The 23415-nt window shown below is 39.9% G+C and overlaps 1 protein-coding gene across 6 annotated transcripts in view; it reads right to left on the bottom strand.

Annotated features, from left to right (window-relative positions):
• Positions 1–14135: 14135 nt before the first annotated feature.
• Positions 14136–23415, bottom strand: part of SLC38A9 (solute carrier family 38 member 9) — a 52124-nt gene continuing 42844 nt past the window's right edge. For all 6 annotated transcript variants that reach the window (XM_029961560.1, XM_018077309.2, XM_008932087.3 and 3 more), the window contains 2 exons: positions 17813–17902; positions 14136–15863 (listed from right to left, as the gene is read on the bottom strand). In XM_029961560.1, the coding sequence (XP_029817420.1) occupies positions 15698–15863; positions 17813–17902 (256 nt within the window). In that variant the 3' untranslated portion in view covers positions 14136–15697. The remainder of the gene's footprint in view (positions 15864–17812; positions 17903–23415) is intronic.

The raw sequence follows: 23415 nt of genomic DNA, 5'->3' as shown, positions 1-23415 counted from the left end.
AGCACAGAATGTCCAGATTATAATTAAGCCCTGATCACTTGGTATTTACTTTCGTTACACTAATACTGGGAGGCCCCAGTAAGATTGGAGCCAATTGTGCTATGTGCAGCGCACAAACAGCCATTGCCTCAAAGATCTCACAGAGCAGGGTGAAAGAAAGAATTATTTTCCACAGCAGCAAAACCAGCCTTAATTTTGCTGCTGTTTTCCTTCAGGCATTAATCCCAGGAGAGAAGAGGAATAAACCTGTCCCAGATGAGTCATCTGTGCAGACGAAAGCATGAAAACATTCTCATATCTCCTGTTTTATCTTTCCCTTCCACATTGCTGCTCCTTTCCCAACTAAAATAATAACAAAATAAGAGTGAATTAAGCACTGGGCAGGGATACTGTAGTGTCTAGAGCACCAGAAGCAGTGGAAGCAGGCAGGAGTCTCACTTGATGGGCTCTGGCTCCTGTAGTCAGAGCAAGCACTTGGCAAAGGAAAGGAGAAGGATTATATCTGTCAGAATAACTTTTATGGGACCCAACTCTTCCAGGAATTGTTTAAAATCCATATAATGCTTTTGAGTGTTAATGCTTGTACTGGGACATTTGCATTAACAGATAAATGTGCAAAAACACATGTTTCCAGACATCTGCCTAGTGACCGCACATCTGAGCAGTTTGCTGAAACTTGGTCCAAGGTCCATGAGGTCCTTGGGCTCCTGAAATGATTTCCAAGGTTTGTAATAAATTGTGCTGCTGAAATGTACCACGGTTAAGCAATTCTCACATGATAGAAACAATATGTGGTGCACTGCACTAAACCAAATTGATGTTATTTTAACTTTTCAGCCTTTGAAAGCTTTCAGAGAGGAACACAGACATACAGAAGAAATTCATACCTACTGATGCTGTGAAATAAAGATGAAAATTTTTGATGATGCCCCCAAATTATCACCGTCTCAGTACAAGACTCGTGGATAATATAATGCTGATCTTTGTTGTGCATTGCATTAGTGAGAAGTGAGGAAGAGTGTCGTTCTTAAGATATGGCACTCGCTGGATTTCAACGGAGCCCTGGTTGAACTGCTTAAGTCCCTCAGCTAGGTCCGCATTTTTTTTGCCATGTCAGAGGAGTGAGGACTTAGAACACACAGTGCCACAGGGTTAAGTGGTGGTGATGTCTAGGAAGAAGGGAGTTGTTTTCAGGCACAAAGGGCACTGCAGTGTTTTTGAGTTTCCCTTCCTGGTGCACAGCTGGGCCTGCATCAGAGTGTGAGTCAACAAAGAGGTGGTGCGGGCTTTCAAGGAGCTTGGATTTGAATGGGAATGCAAGCCATGAGCTAATGTATACCATGTAAGCATACCATTCCTTTCTGCCAGGTAGGGAAGACACTGCTGCTGTAATGCAGCTAGGTACTATGAAGATAAATGTCACAGAAATGTCATAGACACTACTGTCATGAGTACAGAATTAGGGCACAGTTTAAGTGTGTTCCTTTCTCTAATGCTATTATTGTTATTATTATTGTTAAATTCACAAATAACAATCTGTTATCAGGCTACACATACACTGCACAAACTTTGTATGACCAAAGCAATTAAGAGGAATAAAAAGGCCGTGCAATTTCTAAAAATAGGCCAATGGGGAGTATTTCATCCCAGACTCAGCAGTTGGCACAGGGTATGTGCTGCAGTAATTTATCATTAACCTGATGTTTGTTTTCCTTAAGAGTCCACAAAGCTTGTGATAAATTAACTTATACTGGAGCAGCCACAGCAGGCTGTCAGAAGTACCCAGGACCGAACATGACTTTTATTGCCCAGTTACCTGTAGGCTTAAAAAATTATGTAACCATTAATCAATATAAATTCTGAGTGGTTTTACACTGTGTTTCTTTGCTTAATAAAAGGTTAAGATGAAAGCTACTGGAAGAAGTGGGAGGGTGCCTAGTTAGAGCATATAAAGGCAGGTCTATAAAACAAGTTATTTGGTTCAAAAGTGACGTGTGTGATGCAATGCAAGATTACATCTGCTAAGTATGTTCATGGTATGGTTTGGTTTCTATCAAGTCATTTGTACTGTTCCTGTTTAAAAAATAACTAGTTTTATAAAATGATAAAAAAACTCCTCAGATGTCTTTAGAAATCAGGCATCATTTCTATATGGTAAAGAACCTGCTTGACCTTGTCACATTTAGAGACAACTGACAGAAATGGTTCTCTAAGGCTCATGAGTAGGAAAATCACTGAGAGATTGTAGCTTTTGCTGTAAGTCTCCCACATGTATTACGGAAAAGAAGGGGGAACTCAGCTTCCCAAATCTCACATCTCTCATCTGAGTGCTTTTACTGCTGGATGTGGGCAGAACATAACCCGTCTGCTTCCTGGCTGTGATTCAAGGGACAATTAGGTATGCCCTGGCCCTGCCCAGTTAGGCAGCAGGTGACAAAGACTGGAGAAATCCAGTGTTTTGCATCTCCCTTGCTCTCACATATGAGGTAGGCTCTGAGCACTCTGTGACCCCATGGATGACTGTAGACCCTGTAGGCTGCATCCCAGACATTGTGGATATTAAAGTGCTGATGTCTTATAGGCCTGTTAAGCATCCAAGACTTTGTGAATCAGACTCAGCATTGACACCATCACAGAGCTGTCAGTCTTCAGATGAGATCCTTCCTAAGTGTATTTCTTTAACCCTACTCATCTTTGCTGAGACATGTCTGCTGAAATGCTCAATCCAGTCTATCATATGTAACTGCTTGCAAGATGGGAAGCTTCCCATTTGCCTGCAGTTTGCTTGAAAGACAACCATGTTGATTTTTCTTACATTTTCATAACTCAGAACACACCTGTATTTAAATGAGAGAGACTCTGTGTGTATGTATGCACCTATATTTCTGATTACATAAACCTATTTTAGTAGGTTTAGAGGAGGAGGATAATTCCATTTGGTGCTAGGTTTTACTGTAAGAGGTAGAAAAAACCCAGTGTGTTGTAGACAGATTATGGCATTGGGTAGACAGAGGGACTTTCTGCCATCAGTGCAGTTCAGAGTCCTGTCTGGATCCTAAGGCTTCAGAGACAGAGGTGAAGCTCTGGAGACAGAAACAATTGTCAGTGGGAGGCGAAAGGACGCAAAGGAAATCCAGAGGTATCCCCTGACATGCTTATTACTGCAGAGCACATATGTGATTTTATTAGTGTTGTGCCCAGCCTTGCAATAAATATTTTGAAATTGAACAGTGAAGGTGTACTGAATGCATGGTGGAGTGAGAGGTGGGGGAGCCTCATTTGAAAGCATCAGAGAAATTAGTGACTGTGATAGCCGAGGTGAAAGGCTCAGTGGGTAGCCCTAATATAGGAGGACATTAGTTAAATTACAAAAGTGTTTAAAATAAAACTTCAGAAGTGTTTTAAATTATATTCAATGGAAGAAAACAGTGGATTGCATTCTGGGGTTTTTTTGGAAACACGAAGAAAGGTGACAGGGATGGATTAGAGTATTCCAGTACAAAGATCCTGGGGAAACTAATTCAGCATCAGTCCTTCAGGTTTTCTCAAATAACATGACAGGATATCTAGTACAAAAACATGCTGAGAAAGGTTCAGATTCCAGAAACACAGTGACTCATGCATTTCCAAAACAGTGTTGTAACAAGCTGCTGTCCAAATTTTCTGCCTTATTATATGTAATGCATATTCAGTGGTGCTGCTGGCACACTTCCTTCTGACTCAGTATAGAACCACTGCCTGAATTCAAGAGTTAGGCGACCACTGTGCGGCTGGAGCTTCCGTCATTACAAACAGATGTAAAACAAATGTCCCAATTCCTTCTAGCCATCAGTATCCTTTTACAGATGGCAGAGTCTAATTAATCTCTGACCTGATTACAGTGTGTAAAGATGGGCACTTTCTACATTTCTGTGCTCTTTCAACTGACTACAACAAATTTCAGTTGGATTAACATTCAGCTCCAGGGAGCTGGACTCTTAAGGAAAAGGAATGGGAAGTTGGAAGGGAGCATTACTGTGTACGTTTATTCTTTCTTTCAGTACCCAACGCAATGTCTTAATGCTACATGTCCTTTCCCATGGATCCTCCTTGCACTATGTGTTTGGCAAACTCTTAAGAAACATGGGAAAACATGTGGAGAGGTGAGGAGGAAAGTTTAAGTGAAAAGAATGACAAGTACTGGCCTTAACCATACTGACATAAAGGGATTCACTGATGCCAAGGAGCAATATAACTTGACTACTCCACTAGCCCTGGAGTAATCCTCATCCATGGTAACTTCTTTCAGTTCTCCCCTTTTTTCTATCCTGCTAAAGAGAGGGATTTCAGCCTTTGGGAAATCTTGACCTATGTAGGTGTTCACTGCAGTTTGTAAATGAACCAGAGGAAAGGGTAATAATAATGAACAATTAACAGAGTTGAGCCTGGACTGAATTGATTGCAGCCTAATCTGTTGAAAATGCAAAAAGTAAGAAACCAAACTGCAGTCAAAAATTTGCGGTCTTCTCTAATCATTAGATACTATCAAAGAACATGAAGAATAGCAAAAGCCTCTTTCCTCCTTCTTTTTCTTTCCTTTTAATGTACTAGTGGATTCCTTGAACAAATGACATCATGAGCTTCTATGTGCCTTCCTAGTAAAACTTTTGCCCTCTGTAAATGTCACTGTTTTCATAACATGTGGAAATCTGGAAATAAAAAATTGTATCCCAAAGGCAATTTAATTGAATTGATAGTCTGGCTTGAAGAAGTCAAGTCTGAATTTCTTCCAGAGCACATTACGTGTCTGCTGAAATAGAGTGAATTTTTCAAAGGTTGGGTGTTATCTAATGTGTGCTGGAAAACCACCTTTGTAGATTTGCATTGAGACAAGATGGTATTTGAATCTAGTGGAATCCTTCACATATTCATATTGCCTGAAGGCTGGAAACTATCACCAGCAGGGCAGCTCAAATGACAGTAAAGATACAGTTCAGGCAATGGAAAATGAGATAAAAGCAGTTGTTAAGACTCAAATTTTCTTGAAAACACTTTCTGGGTTTTTTTCACGTCTTTCCTGGAGATGTACTGGTTCCCAGGGTATGTTGTACTGGATCCCAGGGACAGCTCAGATAAGTACAGTTTGACCCATGAATGGACTTCAGATGTAAATATGGAAAACAGCTTTTCTTGGCTATCATGAGAAGAGTGACATACCATGTCCCTATGGCTCAGACTGAGGTGAGAAACTCCCTACAACATTTCCTACAGTATTGCCTTCTCTACAGCATTCTCACTGGCCAGATCACAATTCATTCTTTAGCAACAGTGGTTTCCACAAATCTTACTCTTGGGCAGTAAAAATTAGACACATTATTGAAGAACAACATAAATCTGTTATCTTTTTTAACCTAGGCCTAAGAAGTCCAAGAGAACCAGGTTATGATCTGGTTTAGTCCTATATGAAAAAATCCAGAGAGACCTCTTGCAATTGTTAATTTTTTTCAATGACCTTTCTAAAACACCACTCTTAAAAAGTTTAGTTGCAAAATCAGGCAAATGGAGAACAGAGATACTGAAAGACGAGGAAAAGAGTGGGTGACTTTTATACTAATGCTTAGTTTCTGTTTCTGTAGCTGACAGGATCCGTAAGGTTTACTGATGTCTGGAGATCTCTGGGTGTGTGCACAGGAGTGCACAAAATAGCTGAAAAAATTGCCATTGCAGCCTTGGAAAACACAGCTTTTCTTCACAATTACGATTCATTTACACAACTGCAAGACATAGACCTAAGATCACAGCTGACAACACAGCAAATAATTAGGGATGCTCTACCTTGTCGGATATATTCATGAGTCATACTAAACAAAAAGTTATGCATTCACATTACCTAAGAATATTCATGTATACTCCACTACAGGACATTAAAAACCCCCAAACAACCAAATAACAAAACAGAGAACAATGCAACATACACACACCTGGGAAAGAAAAGAAATAAAAGCTGTAGAATAAGTACTGCCATAAAAAGCAGTAAAACTTTTGCCAGAGACCTTGTAGTCTCTTCCGCAGATTTACAACTGTGTTTGATCCTCCTTTTTTAGTTTCTCATGGGACCTTCATCTAGCTTTGTCATTCTTTATTATGAGACTGACATCAGTCAGCTGGTTTGTAGCCAGTTGCAAAAATAAATAATCTGGCAGGGAGATCAGAAATTACTGGAACTATTTGGTCATCTTGAAACGGAAAAAGAAGGACTACTCCAAAATTCTTGACAGCAAAAAAGGCACTTTTTAATGCCTTTTCTATAATAACTGTTTCATAGAAGTCTACAAAGTTCAAATTGTTTCGGTTTATTTAATGTTATATTGGTCTTAAGAATTGTGAGGAGGGCCAGCCAACAGAATCTATCTCCTCCAAGAGAGATGAATTTAATTTTAGCAAATAAAAATATATTTTGTTGGGGACATAACCTTTGAAAGCATAGAAATAATTTACTAAGGAGAATGACTTTTCATATTGTATTGCCTATAGTTTTATAAGTAACATTCTCCATTTGTCTCATAATGTTTATAGTCTAATATGGAACCATTAAGAGACTGAGTAGGGTTTTGCATCAGCTATATGAACACAGTGTGTGATGGATTTGCATGTTTGACTGCACCATTTGCATAGTTTTTTTAAGAAATTCAGCTCTCCTGTGCTAAGATCATTCACTTAGAGCGTTATAGTTCCAATTGCTCCACAGGGGTATGTAGTGACAGGCTGACTGCTTTTGAACTTGGCTGAAGTGAAAGCTTGGTGAAGCTTAGGAGTATCTTACTCATGTTCTTGTGAGGATGGAAACAATGACACAGTGCTTTTCTCTGTCTCTGCACCTCTAGGTTTCTTACGTGGAATTGCATGTCCTGAGGTACCTTTTGCTATTGCATGCCATTCTTCTTCATTTCTTATTATTTTTTCTACAGTTTTGGTGTGCTCAGTATGGCATTTTATCCTCTTTGAAAAGTTCCCAAGTAAGAACATCAAAGCAGCCCACAGAGTTATACCAAGTTTAGCAGTGATGATGCCTTTGGTAGTGGAAGGGCACCCCTCTCAGGTATGAATGGCTGGAAACTGGACGGAGCTTGGAGCAGTTGTGGCTGTATTACACCTGTATTACACCAGCCCATTCGTGAATGCTCCCTCCCCTTTACTGCCAGTGGGAAATGCACCTCTTGAATTCACCCAGGCCAACACATAACATGAGCTCAATATCCTTAGAGCCAGAACCATGATGTCTTACTGTTCCTGAGAGCAAGGCCGTCAAGCTGACTGCCACCACACTCAAAGCTGACTGCCACCACACTCATCCTCTTGATGGGCTGGAATCAAGGTGGCTGTATGATGCAATTGATCACAGCGCAGCACAGGCAAACTTCAGGACAAAAGAGTACTTCAGGGGTTCAAGCAACAGCAGGTTATTTGTGTGTCAGACACATCCAGTGGTGCCCTCTCCAAAACTAGTCAGCACCAGAATGGGAGTGCTTAGGTTTTTAGACCCCCAAAAGAGACTCTTCCTACTTGAGTTGAACAGGTCAGTGGCTCCTCTGCAGAGACACCTGATGGGCTACACAACTGTTCAATTACCTGCTGAAGAGCTGCCACTGGAATGCCAGAACAGGGACAGCTGGCAGTTAGGTTAAGCAAAACTGAATTAGTTACTCTAAAAATCAGTGTGATACAATGAACAAGTGATGGGGCTGATGGAGAAGCAGATGGCAGAAAACGGAGTTCTGAGTCTCCCATGACTTTATATATACTTTGGCTAAACATTTTAAAATAAATGTGGTCAAAAAAGTTCACAGCTTCTCTCCAGCTGTCTGCTGGCTTGAGGTTTGTGGGTCTAGTCAGTAATGAAGGTAGTGAACCACATGGAAATTCACACAGCACTTAGAAGAGGGAGGATCTTTTAAAGCTCTGGGACCATTCCTTATAAATGTTTTTGAAGAGGACAGAGTGCCCTTAGTGGGTTTTTTCTTCCCCAGAAATACATGACAGCATCTACACACAACAGATTATGCACCAAATTTAGCAAGTTCAGCTTGGTGCATACTTTCCATGTGGTTCAAGTGCTATAAAACACTCCACAGAGAAATGCTGCTGACAAATAACTAATATGCAAAATACAAGTACATAAGGGACACACAAATCCCAGACTGCAAGTAAATTTTTGCCCAAGGAGTCAAAAAAAAAAAGCAAGATCCACCCTGGGATGAAACAGCCAGCTAAGAGTACTCCAAAGGTGTATTCCTGTATGAGTTATCACTGCACTAAAAACCAAACCAAACCAACAACACCCTCACCTCACCAAAAAAAAAAAGGAGACTGTGCTTCCCACTTGTGTTCTGTGATTTACTTTGGTGATCACCTTTTCAGTGAGTTTTTTAAAAGTTAAATTTGTCATTTCACACTCAACAATACAGCATGTAAACTGTGATGCAGGTCCCACTGCATCTGAGTAACAGCTGCTGAAGTATACCCAGTTTCTTGTGTGGAGAGCTGAGTCCTGCTGTTTCTGATGGAATCTTCCTCTAACTGCCAACATTTTTCAAAAGCGACTTCTCGAAAGGCTGAATCAGTGCCCACTGAAAGCAAAGGGAAAGATTCCTATTGATGGCAAGTGTCCCAAGAAAGCCAGAGGTCTAAGGTGCCCTTGCCAGAAAATTTTGCTTACGTACATTTTGATGACTTTTAAAGCTTCTGTTTTTGTAGTTGTCTTTCGTATGGATCTTACCATGTGATTTTTTTTCCAGACACTTCACATACAGGATAAAGCAAGGTTGATGTGTTTCTACCCGATTCAATCATTTTATCAAACTAATTTTCACAGAATCACAGAATATGCTGAATTGGAAGGGATCCACAAGGTTCATTGAGTCCAATTCTTAGCCCTGCACAGGACCATCCCCAAGAGTCACACCATGTGCCTGAGAGCATTGCCCAAACACTTCTTGAACTCTGTCAGGCTTAGTGCTGTGACCACTAAGAGACCTGCTTTAGTCAGGGTGCAAAGGGAAGCATATGCAATGTTTAAATATTCTGCTGTCCAATGGCCTGATTTTCCCTGTATAAACACATGGGATGAAGGTAAAAGACTCAGTCATATGTTAAAGAAAATGGTGCAGTGCCCTCACAATAAAACCATAGAAGCCAGGTTTTTAACAAGTTTACTCGATGGCTAAAGTTTACTTGCAGTTTGGCCTTGGAGGCAAGTATAGACATTACAGAGCAGATGGGAATTGTGGGCAGATTTCACCATGGAATGAAATGGGACAGTCTTGTACACTCTCAGGGAAGGTGTAGAAGTCTGTGGTCATGTACGCACTCCTTTGATGCCATTTAATAGCAACTTATTACCAAGGTGCAAATAAGGTGAATAAACCTGTCTGAAAGGGGTTCACTGGAGCAGTTGAGTTATCTGTGAAAACAGACAGGAAAGGAATGAAAAACCATGCACCTTTAGGTAAGAGTTTATTTCTGGAGAAGCTCTAGCCCATCATTTATTGCAATTGCTACGAAGGGGTAGCTGGCTGCCTGCAGAAAGTACATGTTGTCTGTAGTATAAACAAGTGCACTCACATTGCAAAGACTGTCCTCTTCTGTTATTGTTTAAATAAACTTGGATTCTTCTGTTGGAGCAGAAGCAGGAACAGCACATGAAGTCACAACTCACTGTTTTCACACTTTCATAGACCAGTGTTTTAGGCCAGACCAGTTAGTTTAGAAAAATGTAATACCCGTCCCGCCCGTCCCGCCCCTCCCTACAGCTTGAAGAATAACAAATTTTGTTACATCTTTGATATCCCAACTAATTACTCAGAGAAGAAATCTCAACTAGCTGGAGTTTGGCTATAGTTTACCCTTAACTTCTCACTCCTTTGGTGTACAACGTATCAAGAGGAGAGACAAGAAAAACACTTGAACCTGAAACAACACTGTAAAAATAGGGAATTGTTGGCATCATAAAAAAACATGAAGTAATTTCAAAAGCTTAATAAATCTAGTATCAGGAACACTGCAGTCAAGAGTAAACTATTCATGCTAAGTTTCACAAAGGCAGGATGTGATCTTTTGTCCATTGTTGTGAATCTGGCTGCACCCTAAATAGCAGCTATATTTCCATAACAGAGGGCTTCAGTTATAAAAATGTTCTCTCTCAAGCCCAAGGACTGCAGACTGGGTAAGTGAAAGTCAGCCTTCCCTAAGTAAAATGTTGCACCTCTAGAGGAGAAGAAATGCAGAGCGAACACGGGCTCTTCCAAATTTCAAATGCACAAAGCATCACTGGCAATCATCTTCACTGTCTCAGCCACTCTTTATCAGCCTAGACCCCTTGAACTCTTACGCTGGAAGGTGAAGGGATGTACCTGAGTTTGCTTACGCTAACTTGGGATCCTGACTTGGGGTCTTATTACGCAAAAAACTAGGCACTCACTGAGGATTTAAATAAAAACCAGCAAACAGCCTCTGCTCTCTTCCCATAACCGGTCTGTAATTTGAATGTCCTGTGGTAATTTCATAATACAATCTCCTTTTGCTCTAAGAGATGAAGCCAGCTGGACAGTGGGGACAATGTCTCTGTTTGATGTGGCATTTAGTATCTAGCCTGGAACTCAATGTGTAGGCATTTCTCCTCCCCTCACACTGCAGCTGAATGATTTCGCTGTGTTGATTTGAAATGACCTGACTAATCTCAACTTCCTCTAACAGTTTAATGAAATGTCAGAAGTTAATAAGCTCCATGGAATTGAAAAAAAGACCATTCAAACAATGATGAAAAGAAACACATGGACAGCAGTTTTTAAACAGTCTTTGGGCTATTGGATATAATTCAATGAGCTTTAGCCAAGCTGCAATATAAACATACTGAGATGAGACCAAAAAAAGCTGCTTTTTTCATCTGGACTGTTTAATCTATTTCAGGATTACAAAAAGGAGGTATATAAGAAAAGCTGTAATTAGGTAAATTCGAAAAAAAAAACCTACCAAAAAAACCCAAAAAGACCCTTCCTGCCCCTCTCAGATCAGCTGGTGTTTGGAAATACAAACCACAGAGCAACAGTTACGTAGCACTGGTTCCACCATCTGAAATTACAGGAGGGAGAGGTAATGATGATCTGGCAAGTTGAGTCCTGTTCCTTTCAAAGAGAAGTTTAATGGTGTTCTCAACTGCAGAAGAAATTAAATACACTGATTAAATACTCCAATCTCGCAGAATACCAACTCAGAGGGAAAAGCTTACACTGTACTCCCCCATCAAGCACAGTACAATGAGCTAAATCAAACATATAGTGAATATTTTACTTCCTATTAGGAAGTTACTGAAAGCTCTACTGAAGTAGCATTTTCATTACTGAAGACAGCTCCCAGATTCTGTGAACTGCTCGCGGAAATGAATTTCTGCTTCCAGCTGAAGAAGAGAGGGACAGTGTTTTCCTGGTACTAGTTATCACCAAGCACTAATCCTTTTCCTGTTATTAATTTTTCCTCAGGTAGCTTCATATCCTTTAGTGCAGTTGTCCTCTGAAGCAAAACATCCTGAAAGGCAAAAACACACTTTCCAGAGACTACCATCTCTTTCGCCTCCCTCACTACCATTTCATTGCATAGCCCGGCCACAGCAGCATCATTCTGGCTCTATGACTTCCCAAAATGCAGACTGTACATCCTAGATTCAACCATCTCAGTGCCCAGAAATTCTCTTCTCCTTCCCACCACAGCTCCAGCACTCATTTATACCGCTGCCGCCTCTCAGCTTTCTGCCTTTATGCCATGCTGGAGGGACATCCACGGACATGGGCTATAAAGGAGTTTAGGCAACCTTAGGAGTGGACTGCATGTCCTTGCATTTAAATTAACACTCACCGGAAGTCCAGCACCCAAAGTTAGCAGATGCCAAGTCTGAGCAATGACAGGGAACCAAACACTCTTGCAACCTTCGTCCTCTCAAGCTGACTCCCCATGGGAAAAAAGGTTACGTGATCATGTAAACAAAAGCCAACCCTTGTGTGAAAGCCTGGTGGAGAAGGGAGCAATCTAGAGGTCAGGTAGGCAAATCATCAACCCGACAAAGTGTTCTGCAACCAAATGCTATTATCTTCACGTATTTTTGTGTGTGGAATTCAGAAGACTGGACCTCTAAGAAAATAGGCGATGTTACATAAAATGTCCTTCCTGAGCCCCTCTGTTTGTGTGATGCAACATTTGAATCTCAAATGCTTTTGCTGCACAGGTTATTTGAGCTACACGTTTTAATACATGAAATTAACAATCCAGACAGAATACGAAAAATTATTTGTAGGAATAGATGTAGCTGTGAGAGACTGGAAGAGCAAAGGAAAACTGGGAGCCAGTAAGCATAATATAGATTCTGAATATCATTAAGAGATGAAGAGAAGAATCTGGGCCATGATAACATTAAGGAACTGGAACAGATGACGCTAGGCCATTACAGAGAAGGCAATGAGGTTAGTGCAAGCATGGATATAGAGAAGGTAATTATTTCTCTTGTCATTGCAGAAGACAGACCTAAAAGCCACATCATCTGCCCTTGTCATTAAAAAATACAGCTCCTTCTGTTCATCAAAAAGCTCCCACTGAAAAACGAATCCCTCGGTATCAGTGCTGAGGCTGTGTGTAATCACACATCCACAACTTCACCACACAGGCATGTCTACAACTGGTCTTGGAGCTTCCTGGGAATTCCCCGGGCTACTTATGCTTTGGCAATGTCTGAAGGTCATACTGGGTTAATGCCTTATGTATCTTGAGATCTGAATTTTAGCTCAATGGTATCAGCACAGATGATTGATTGCAGCTGCTTGAACCTCACACAACAAAAATTTCAGTTCGCATCACTGAGTTATCACATAATAAGGAGGGCTGGACTGTCAGAGTGCAATGAGGTAGGGTTGATGCCAAACAAAGAGCCTGGCACTGTTATGAAGAAAACCTTAGATTCTTACTCAATGCCCAGAGCTGACAGTATTTCACCTGACAGCCTACTTCAGCAAAGCTCAAATGTAAAGACAGAATTCGGCATATCCAGCAGAAATTATTTTTCTTTTGTGAGAAGGTAATTAATAACATTTCACAATACACCATGGGGTCCATATATTACTTTTTTTGCTCTGCTAAATCACATGTTGATGTGCTGAGGAACTGAAATTAGCTGGCCAGCACTGCAGATAAAGTATGCGTTTGCAAAGAACCACCTTTTGTGCTTGCATGAAAAAAGACACTGCAATCTACTTCTGCTCTTTTAGGTCATTTAAGTTGCCATTAAATTTTAAAATATTACTTAACTTAGGATGCTGACATAAAAGAAAACCATTGAAAATGCCAATCTACTTGCACACTCCTAACTTGCTTCTGAAGCTAGTGAAAATCTCAACTGCATGTAGTGAAATAAAAAAAATACTTTTTCATAAGAAAGTGTCCTTCTGGAGATGACAGTGGAATGAAATATTTGCTATCACTCTAATGCCTACCAGCTTAAAATTCAAATCAAGGCTTTTAAATGCTTGTATAAATAAACACTGCAGCAAGAACCTGTCTCTGTAATGCAGAGCTAAACCAGGCTTTTAGAAAGGTAATGAATAATTTCTTTCTAAATATTAACTTAATCATTGCACATTGCACAACTGGAAAAAGAGACAGATACAAGATGCAATTAGGACTCTTCACCATGAACTCTGTCTTACTTAGGATTGTTGACTACTAGATCCTAACAATTTAATTCTGCTAAAATCAATGGGCATTTTGCTATCAGCTTCAATGGCGAGGATATAAGTCATGGAATCATATTCAGATGGAACATGGAAGGACATAATCAAATTGAATTACCTGCACTCATCAGGGTTTGTACCTATATTAAGCACTGAATCTATAATAAATCAGAGCTTAATGTGAATAAAACAACAATGCTTGGAATCCTATATCTTTTGTCCTTTCCTTTTGCTGTTCATCTTGTAAGAGTATACACAGGGTAAAATGACCAGGATGAGGCAAATACTTCTCCCTAATACAGAGCAGATAATGAATGTATTCTCCAATTTTGATTTAAAGGTGCAAAAAGTTTCACAAGAAAAAAACAATCTAAAATAATTACTGTATTCTGCAGATAGTATTCCAAATCCGTATCATCTTTTATTCCATACAAATCAAGGGATATTAATGAGTGTCCTTTACACAGTTTAAGGAGCCTAAGTCAAACAAATGGATTTACATCATTACTAAAAAAATTCACATCATTTCCCAGAGAAGCATAGTAATAATCTATCTTATGTTTTTCATTGTCTTTCTGATGAAAATATGAACTTTCACCCTGCAATGTAATTATCTTTTCCAACTCCTACTTCACAAACATTGCATCACTTCAACCTTTTTCTTCTTTTACTGACTTCAGAATTTAGCAATGCTTGGAGTCCTCTTTCAATTATTTTATATTTGTTGATTACTTTAATGCACTGAAATTCTGTACAAAGAGGAGTTTTTACTCTCTCTCCAACCACAAAAATGACATTCCACTACTGTCTGGCAACTTAATATTGCATGTTTTGGGTTAAGACACAGACTGCCAGATGGTAGGTGAGAGAAGGTGTCTGTGCAATTATGCATGTACACCCTCATAGTTCATTGACAAAAAGTTAAGAAAAACTCAAGGCCACAACAAAACCTTTCCACATTCTTCTAGATGCTTTTGGAATTATTTAAAACTTAAATTCTTTTACTTCATCCACGATTCTGAAGACTGCTGGCTTTGTCTCTCTGCTCACATCCAAAACGTCTAGAGTAATGCAGTGGAAAAGCATAGTGAGAGACCACTGGAGTAATACCCTACAAGGGAGGGAACAAGCCTGTGATGAACACTTTGTACAACATGCATACATAAAACCACATGCAACTCCTGACAAGGCAACTTCACAGCACATAACAGCCCAGTTAACAGAGTTGAAGTGAGGTCAAGCCTGGAATACTAATTTAAATTGTCTTGTTCTAATTTTTTTTATCCTTCTGGCTTTTTTTCATTATAAGATCACAAATAACTTGTGAATTCTGAATAAAACTCTGAGACATGAATTTATTGTTTTGCTTTGTTGGAATTTCCTAGAGGAAAAACATTGCCAAAACAATTTAATAGCGTATTCAAAATTAAGAGTGCATTTTGACCCAAATGACTATAAATTAACCAAAAAAAAAAAGAAAATACAATAATTTCTTTATTTTCCAAACAAATTACGAAAATAACTTCAACAAAAGAGCATTTCAAAGAGTCACTGAACAATACTGAGAAAGCATGCTTGTTAATCAAGGTAAGGACAGTCCCCTTGGAGGAAAGAGTTCCACAGCCTGAGGCTGAAAGCTTTGTGCTTTGAGAAGTGTGCTGTAAAAAAATTAAAACATTTGATATTCATTAATTTTTGAAGTACATTCAAAAAAACGAGAACTAGATCACTCAAATCTGAACCACTTCACTTCTCATAAAACTGTGTTTTCAGAGAAGACAGTTTTCCTGTCAAGTGCCTGAAAAATGTGTTTTGAATTTGTTTCAAAGGTGCAGCTTTTCTCAAGATCATCACATTGAGCACTGTTCTCATGCCTGACAGTGTTGCTCAAGGCTGTTGCCAAATATCACAGTACCACTTGTGACAGCCACAGGGAGAAGGGGGAGTTTTCACAATAGGAATTGTGCAATCAGATTAGCCAGTCCAAGGAGGATTATAAAGATGTGAGCGATCAATGCTGGCCACGTCAGCTGCCCAGCACGGTGCAGAGAGATCATGTAGATGAGGGATGGATACACGAATACAAAGGCCAGACCACATGTTGCTCCAGAGTATCTAAGGGACAGGGAAGTGGGGGGGAAGAAGGGGAAAAAAAAGAAAGAAGGATTCTTTGCATTTATTCTTATTTTTTGTTGTCATTCCCCCCCCCTTAAACCAATGAACAGACTCGATGAACACCATTTGCAGTCACTAAACATCAATTTCTGTTCTTGCTGTCCTTCACTTTCTTCACTAGCATTTCATTATCACCCTTTGTGCTGTCCACCTCCTGCTCACCTGCACCCACACTCTGACATGCCTCTGTCACTTGAGTTATGTCCCCTGATGCTGCCGGGGACTGACTCCCTTATCTTTGACTCAATGTTTCTACTTTCTTTTGTCAAGGTGCAACAGAAAGAGACTGCACAGTGCATCCTTTGTTACACATTCTTTACTGTCAGAACTGCAAAGCTCATTGCATCCCAGCCATCTGAGGACACATGTTAACACATGTAAGCATAGAAATGCTCCTGAACCTGCAACTCTTACTTTAATTTATTTAATGAGCTTCTAGAAAACCATTCTCTAGACCTGAAAGGAACAACATGCCCTTCTAGTAACATGATCAACCACAGCAAGGGAAACATGCAACTCTTCTTCTTCTAACCTCTCCCTTGCTTACAAAAATCTCATTATTTCACCTGCAGCCAAGTGTGCATTATTAACTAACAATGTATTTTGTTTCAAATATTTGAACATTCCTTTTAGACAGAGGAAACATCATAATACAGAGTAACATCATAATACAGTTTTGGTAATCTGAAACACAAAACCAGCAAATCCCCAAGTTAGACTGTATATAGACAATTTATATCTGCTGGAAATTCACAGTTCAACATGTCTGGTTACTATGCACGATATGGGATATGGACACAATAGCATAGGTCAGGATCAGTTTGCAAACAGAGAAACATATTGCATGACATTTATTTGTATTTAGATATTAGGAAGAAATTCTTTACTGTGAGGATGGTGAGGCACTGGAACAGGTTGCCCAGAGAGGTCCTAGACTCCCTATCCCTGGAAGTGTTCAGGGCCAGGTTGGATGGGGCTTTGAGCAACCTGGTCTAGTGGTATGTGTTCCTGCCCATGGCAGGGGGGTTCCAACTAGACGATCTTTTAGATCCCTTCCAACCTTAAGGTCCATTCTATTATTCTGAGCTTATATGATGATGATTAACTAGACCATCTTCACTACTGGAATACAAAAATTTTCACTAAAAAGAGAGATAGAAGAAAAAAAGGAAATGGGAAAAACCCATAAAGATCAGCCACTGAGTAAAAGTAAGTTATTTTGCTACTCTGGTCAGACCCAAGCCTGTCATTCTGGTTTTATAATTGCAGATTTCTATATTTTTAAACACCTCCCTCTCCTGGTTGCTGCAGGAAAGATGCAAACCAAGAATGAATGATGATGCTTATAAATACAGTGATGTCAAATGTAGAAAAAAAAACTTTTTAAGATTATTTCCGCTAATATTTCCCAATCATAGAAATCCTAGGTGTTCATCAACATAGTAAATTTAAGATATCATTTAGAAACACAACTTTTATGTCACTTTTCCCTTTAAAGTTACTCACTTTCTTGGAATTTTTATTGTGGACTTTCAAACCAGCTTCAAATGGTCTTAACACAAAACAAAAACTTGAGAGAAGAAACACAATAACCAACCAACTTTTCTACTAACATCATGTTCTTTTATGTGTATAGTTATAAAGTCCTCAGATAGAGCTTCAATAAAATTGGAGAATCATCCCAACTACCTCAGATACAGAGGCACAATTACAGATAGCTGCTTGTCAGAACTCTAAAAGAGCTAATTGTTTACAGAAGTCATTATTTATAACTTAAGAAGGTGTAAAACTCACGAAATATGAAGATTCAATTATTACTGTTCCTTTTCAACATCAAGAGGAAAACATGTAGCAATGCCACAGGGAAGCTCCCTGCAAGCAACACTCACCTTATGATACCTCCTATATTTGGATAAAATCTTGCCATTGCTACTCCAGCTCCTACAATTGCAAGGTTCAGGGCGAGCACATGGAAAAGGCTTCAGGAAAGTGAAGAAAGAATGTTAAAATCTATGCTGTATTTCTTACCAAATACCACCAATTATACTTCATTTTCACTAACATTGAAGTGGTACATGGATGGTGTTTCCATTTGCATGACTCACCCTATTAAATCTAATTAATTTCACAGCAAACATATCATCTACTGAATATTCAGAGTGCCAATTTTTAAATACCTACTGTTTTGATTCAAAATATTCTTAAGGACTAAGAATGCATAATTTGGCAATTCTTCTAAAAAAAGCCATACATGGTATTCAGCACTCAAGTATTTCAGATGGATATTCAAATACCCAAGAAACAATACCATATAACTTAATTCCCACAAGAAAGCATTACCTTGTTCAGAGAATAATCAGAATTACTTAAAGTGGACTAATGGAAACCAGAAGAAAGGAGAAGACGCATAGAGTGCAAAACATTACATAGACTACTAGCAGGGAAATAACACCTTAAAACACTCTACTGCATTTTGATAGAGGACAAACCTTTAAGGAGAATGATGGATGCCATTTAGTATATAGCCTGTGTCCTATTTATGCTGGAATTTTTTGTTGCATTTGTTTTTAAAAATAATTTTCCTGCTGCTTTCCTTTCATGTTAAGAATGAAAAAATGGAGATTTTCTGTTCTGCAAAGCAGCTTTTAATGCATCAGACAAATTCAGTGTAGTTATGCACAGAGCTGAGACTCAGGAGAGTATCACTTTTGAGAACATGAAATGTTGGCATATTTTAACATAAGGTAAGATGAGGAAATATAATTAAAACCTGTGGTATTTTGGTCACACAGCTGTTTCTATGAAAGGAAAAAAGAATTCACACGGAGGAAACATACATACAGTTACAGGTTTTGTTTATTCTTCTGGAGGATATGATTTCCTAAAATACAAAATCTGTAAGCCAGGTGTGGTGGGGAAAAAATAAAAGGTGTTTTTTCCCCCTGGAGTTAAAAATGGTAACCCCAAGGGGGCGGTGTCTCTCTTGGTGCAGACCCAATCAGCGCTCCTGCAAAATCAAAACATATGACACCAAACCGGAAAAGAAGGGTGATGTTGTGGTTGGAGGAGAGGTGGCCATGTTCTGAAGCCATGAGGAGAAGGGGCAGGAGCCCCATTGGGGGCTAGGCCCCCCAGCCCCGGCTGGGGGGCTACAAGAACTTGGAACAGTGTTAAACTGGGCTGAGTTCTGTAGCTGAGAGCTGGAGGAGTTTCTCCACTGTGGGCAGCAACAGGACATACTGAAAAGTGGCAGCAAAGGAGCAGTGAACGGAGACTGTGGTAGAAAGCCAAGAGATAAGAAGAAACAGCAGAAACAAGCATGCAGCTAAACAGAGAGACAGAGATCTCTAATGGAGAGAGAGAGAGAGAGAGAGAGAGAGAGAGAGAGAGAGAGAGAGAGAGAGAGAGAGAGAGCAAGAGAGAGAGAGAGAGAGAGCAGAGAGAGAGAGAGAGAGAGAGAGAGAGAGAGAGAGAACTAAGCTCTCCAGACAGAGTTTTGGGGTAAGAACTGAACCAGACCCTCCAAAACCCTTTTGAGACCCCTCCTAAGTGGAGGGGGTGGACTCCTACTGGATGGAAGTCCTAAAATGCAGCATGCAGCAGTGAGAGAGATGAGCTAAGAAGCTCAGAGACGTCCTGAAGCAGGACCAGGATGGCCAGAAGGAATGCGGGGTAAGTGGCCTGCCCGCCCCCGCTGCTGCTGCCAAGCTGGCAGCTTGAGGCAGAGCACAGGAGCTCTGATAGAACGGTTGAGGCAAAGGCTTTCAACGGAAAGGTGCCCCAGACGTTCTGACTTAGGGGTAAACCCCCTGAGGAAAGGGACCGTCACGAAGACCCCTGTGCTTGGTGATATGACGTGGTGAAGCGAACCTTTGTCCTGGCTAATTCGCAGTCCATGAGAGAGAGAAACTTTCGCTTGGAGTCAAAGGGCCGAGAGGGGTGAAAGGAGACCCCCTTGTGTGTAATGGGAAGAGATCCAGCTACAACAATCCAGCTACAGCTGTTGCACGGAAGAAGAGAAACACTGCTGCCCTGAGAGTGGAAAGGATCTTTTCCTTCCCCCCTTCTGGACTTTTATTGGAGGGGGAAGAGACTTGATCCAATTGTAAATATTGCTTTATCATAGGAGATAGTTAAGATTGTGTATATAATGTATTATAGTCAGGGAACTCCTCCGGGCAGATGGAGCTCGTCAGCCCTGTAAGGCCATCCATCTAAGAGAAGGTCACTCTAAACAAACCTACGTCCTGAGGACCTCGCTGCCACTGTCCAAGCTCGCTCGGCCCCAGTAGATGAACCTCAGGATTAAAGGGTGGGCTCAGTTCTGCACACTGTGTCTCACCTAAAAAATCCACTGCGCAGGCTCGAAGGGTAATGACCTTTCCCAAATCTTCATTCACGAAGACTGGCCATGATGATGTAATATAATTCCCTTCCCCCCATATTGAGTCTTACGTTTTGTCTGGAAAACCCCTCTCACACTGGGGTGAGTTGTGGGAGGGGGGCTTGAACTCAGGAATTGGATTTTTGGGGGTCTCAAACCACGACACCAGGCCTATTTTTTTCTTCACTGTAGAAAGTATGTTTATTATGGAGGATGTCACTAACTATTTAAAAGTGACAACTTCCATGGCTGAAAGGCTGCCTGCCAGTTTCCAAGTTAGGAAGAAAGTTTAGAGACACAGAATAGTCTCATTAAAGTTTAGAGGAATGAAGGTAATTAAACCACAAAGGAATAGTTTAAGCTATAGACTAAACTTCACTCTTAAAAACTGATTTCAAAAAGACAGAAATAATACCTTTAATTTTTTAACAGTGGTACAAGAGGTGTACCTTGAGGAGAACTCAAGACTGCGGTGGGAATACAGCAGATGAAAGTTTAACAAAAATGTAATTGGATATAAACTTGGTAAAACCCTACAAATAAAAAATAAAATCCCAAGAATCAGACTTATTAGGGACAGAAGGACCAAATGTGTACAGCTTCTCTAATATTACTAAGGAAAGCCAATTAACTAAACTGTTCACAAAAAGGTCTCTGCCATTAAAAACTACTTCCTCTCTCTTCACACGTACGGTAGCTTGCAAATCTTACTGTCAAATAGCACAAATTGAAGCCAAAAGTTTATGAACACAGAAAATGACAGCACTTCTTCCATTCCATTTTTACTGCGATTATTTTTTTAGCAAGAGGGACTAAAAAGAGTGTAGTCTTAGTAATTCAAAAATGTTTTGCAAATTTGTGTCAGTTTAGAGTATTTTAGCAGAAAACCTGAAAAAATTCCAAAGTATTTCATTCTGGCATGCTTTAAAACACAAGACATGATTTTGTTGTTTGAAGCTGTTGCTTCTAAAAAAATTAATTCCAGATTCTTATAACCTCAAAAGCAAAGGGGGTGTGTGTGTATGTTTGGTCTGAAATGAAACATTTTTCAATTTCTTGTTCTGGGAAAAAATTATTGGGTTGCAAGGGGACAGTGTGTTTTGGCTCTATTGAAAACAAGGGTCCCAAGATGTCCGAGCCTCCAAAGCAACTCTTGTGGAGTACTGCTTTCCCGTTTTAATTGTCACAATTAAGCAGGATCCTCTAGAACAATACCAAAGCAGAAGGTCTGAAAAGGCTTTAAATCTTGGTGTTTCAATGTGAAAGACTACAATGCAATTTTTTCCCAGAACATCCTTAATCCATATTCTACCCTTTGAAACAGCCTGAGCTGTAACCATATTATTGGACAACAGGTATTTAACCTGCAAACTCTTTCTTTTACCTAGGCAGATATTCATAGCTCATCTCACCTCCAGGACAGGAAAAAGCCTCATTCTTATGGAGAGAAAGACAATACCATTTAGAAAAAAGCTCTATCCTTCTGAATAAAGTAAAATCTGATATCTAGGGCTACTAGTAGCTGTATTATTTGATATAGTACTTTTCATAAGACTATAAAGTTTCACATAGGTGTATTCCAGACAGGATAAACATTTCTCATAGCCCGTGACATTTTAACAAGTTCTAAATTGCTCAGGTTTAGCCTGACACTGGGTCACAGTACAACTAATGGTCGCCACACATTGCAAAATGATGTCAGAAAAACAGCATTTTTGAGGGGCATCGCCATACCACCTCTGCTTATTCTAACAGTAAGAAGAAAAGTATTTAGATGATGTTAGAGATCACAACAGATTTGGCCCATTTTTATCTACTACCCTGCTACCATACAACTGTTTTCTAAGCAGTGTAACTTTCTTCCTCATGGTCCATGGCTGCAGGGTTGGGCATCCCATTCCAGGGCTGGACTGTCCACCTGGGCAGCCTGGTTGGGGCTGCTGCTCTGAGGCACAGGATGGGTTGTCTGAAGGAGGCTGTTAATTCACACAGGAGGCACACCCATCGCAAGTTTTTCATATTCTGTCCTCAGTCTCAATATTCTGGGTCCGACAGAGGAAGGCTCTAGCTCCTTATTATAAAGGGAATCACTGCTCACCTGTAAAAATCCTGCAATCCCAAAAAAATGATAGCAAAATGGAGGAAAAAAAAAGATTTAAAAAAATTCAAGCTTTCTCCTAAATCTTTCCTTTTTTTCCACATTGCAAGGTTAACATTTCAGATTGACAGAGCAGAGAAACAACAGTGCCTGAAGATCATTAGAGGATTTGCTCCATCAAGTTGTCTCCTGTGGAACCGGCAGCTACACTTAAGTCACTGAACAGCAGTGACCATAAATATCTAAGTAATTCTGGCATCCTCAAAGTAAGAATCATGAAAATGGTGAAACCAAACCATAGTGCAGGGGAAATTTAAAGAAAGAAACTGATTTTAAATCTCCTCAGGTCAGATGCAAGGAAATTAGCAGAAGTGCTGGACTCAGTGTGGAGTCACAAGGTGAACAGATTCAACAAGGGAAACTGGAAAGCCAGGAAAAAGCTAATCAGGGTCATTAAAGTAAGAATTTTGAAAGGTTACTGTATCTAAAAATGCATTTTCTTCATGGAAATCTCACTCAAGTGACATTGATCAGAAGACTATGAATCACCACCGCCAAGAAGCAAAACAGCAGCCAGGTGAAGAGCAGATAAGCAATCATACATGCAAACAGCAGAAATGTATTTCATTGCATCAGAAGACATATATCTGTGGGAGAACTGGTAGGTCTGCTGGGCTACCATGGAGTAAAGGGAGGACAATCATTAGAAAAAGCAAAGTGATTTTTGTCCATCAGCTTATTTAACCTCTCAGGACAGGAAAGATGATAAAAAGTTTCAAGAAGTTATCAGATGGCTGTAAAAAGCATTTTATATACAGCATATAATTAATCAAGGGAATCTCTGTCACAAGTATCAGTGTAGCCAAGAGCCAGAAACAATAATAAAAAAAATTGGCTTTCTGTACATATAAGAAGATCCAGAGTCACGCAAGAAATAGCAGATAAAGTACATGCCTCTGGCTCTAAGTCAGCTGTTAAATGATGCCATTACAAACATATCTCACTTTAGA

This window comes from Manacus vitellinus, unplaced genomic scaffold (assembly GCF_001715985.3).
Source record: "Manacus vitellinus isolate BGI_N305 unplaced genomic scaffold, ASM171598v3 scaffold_36_pilon, whole genome shotgun sequence".
NCBI lineage: Eukaryota > Metazoa > Chordata > Aves > Passeriformes > Pipridae > Manacus > Manacus vitellinus.
This window is presented reverse-complemented; position numbering and strand designations above follow the sequence as displayed.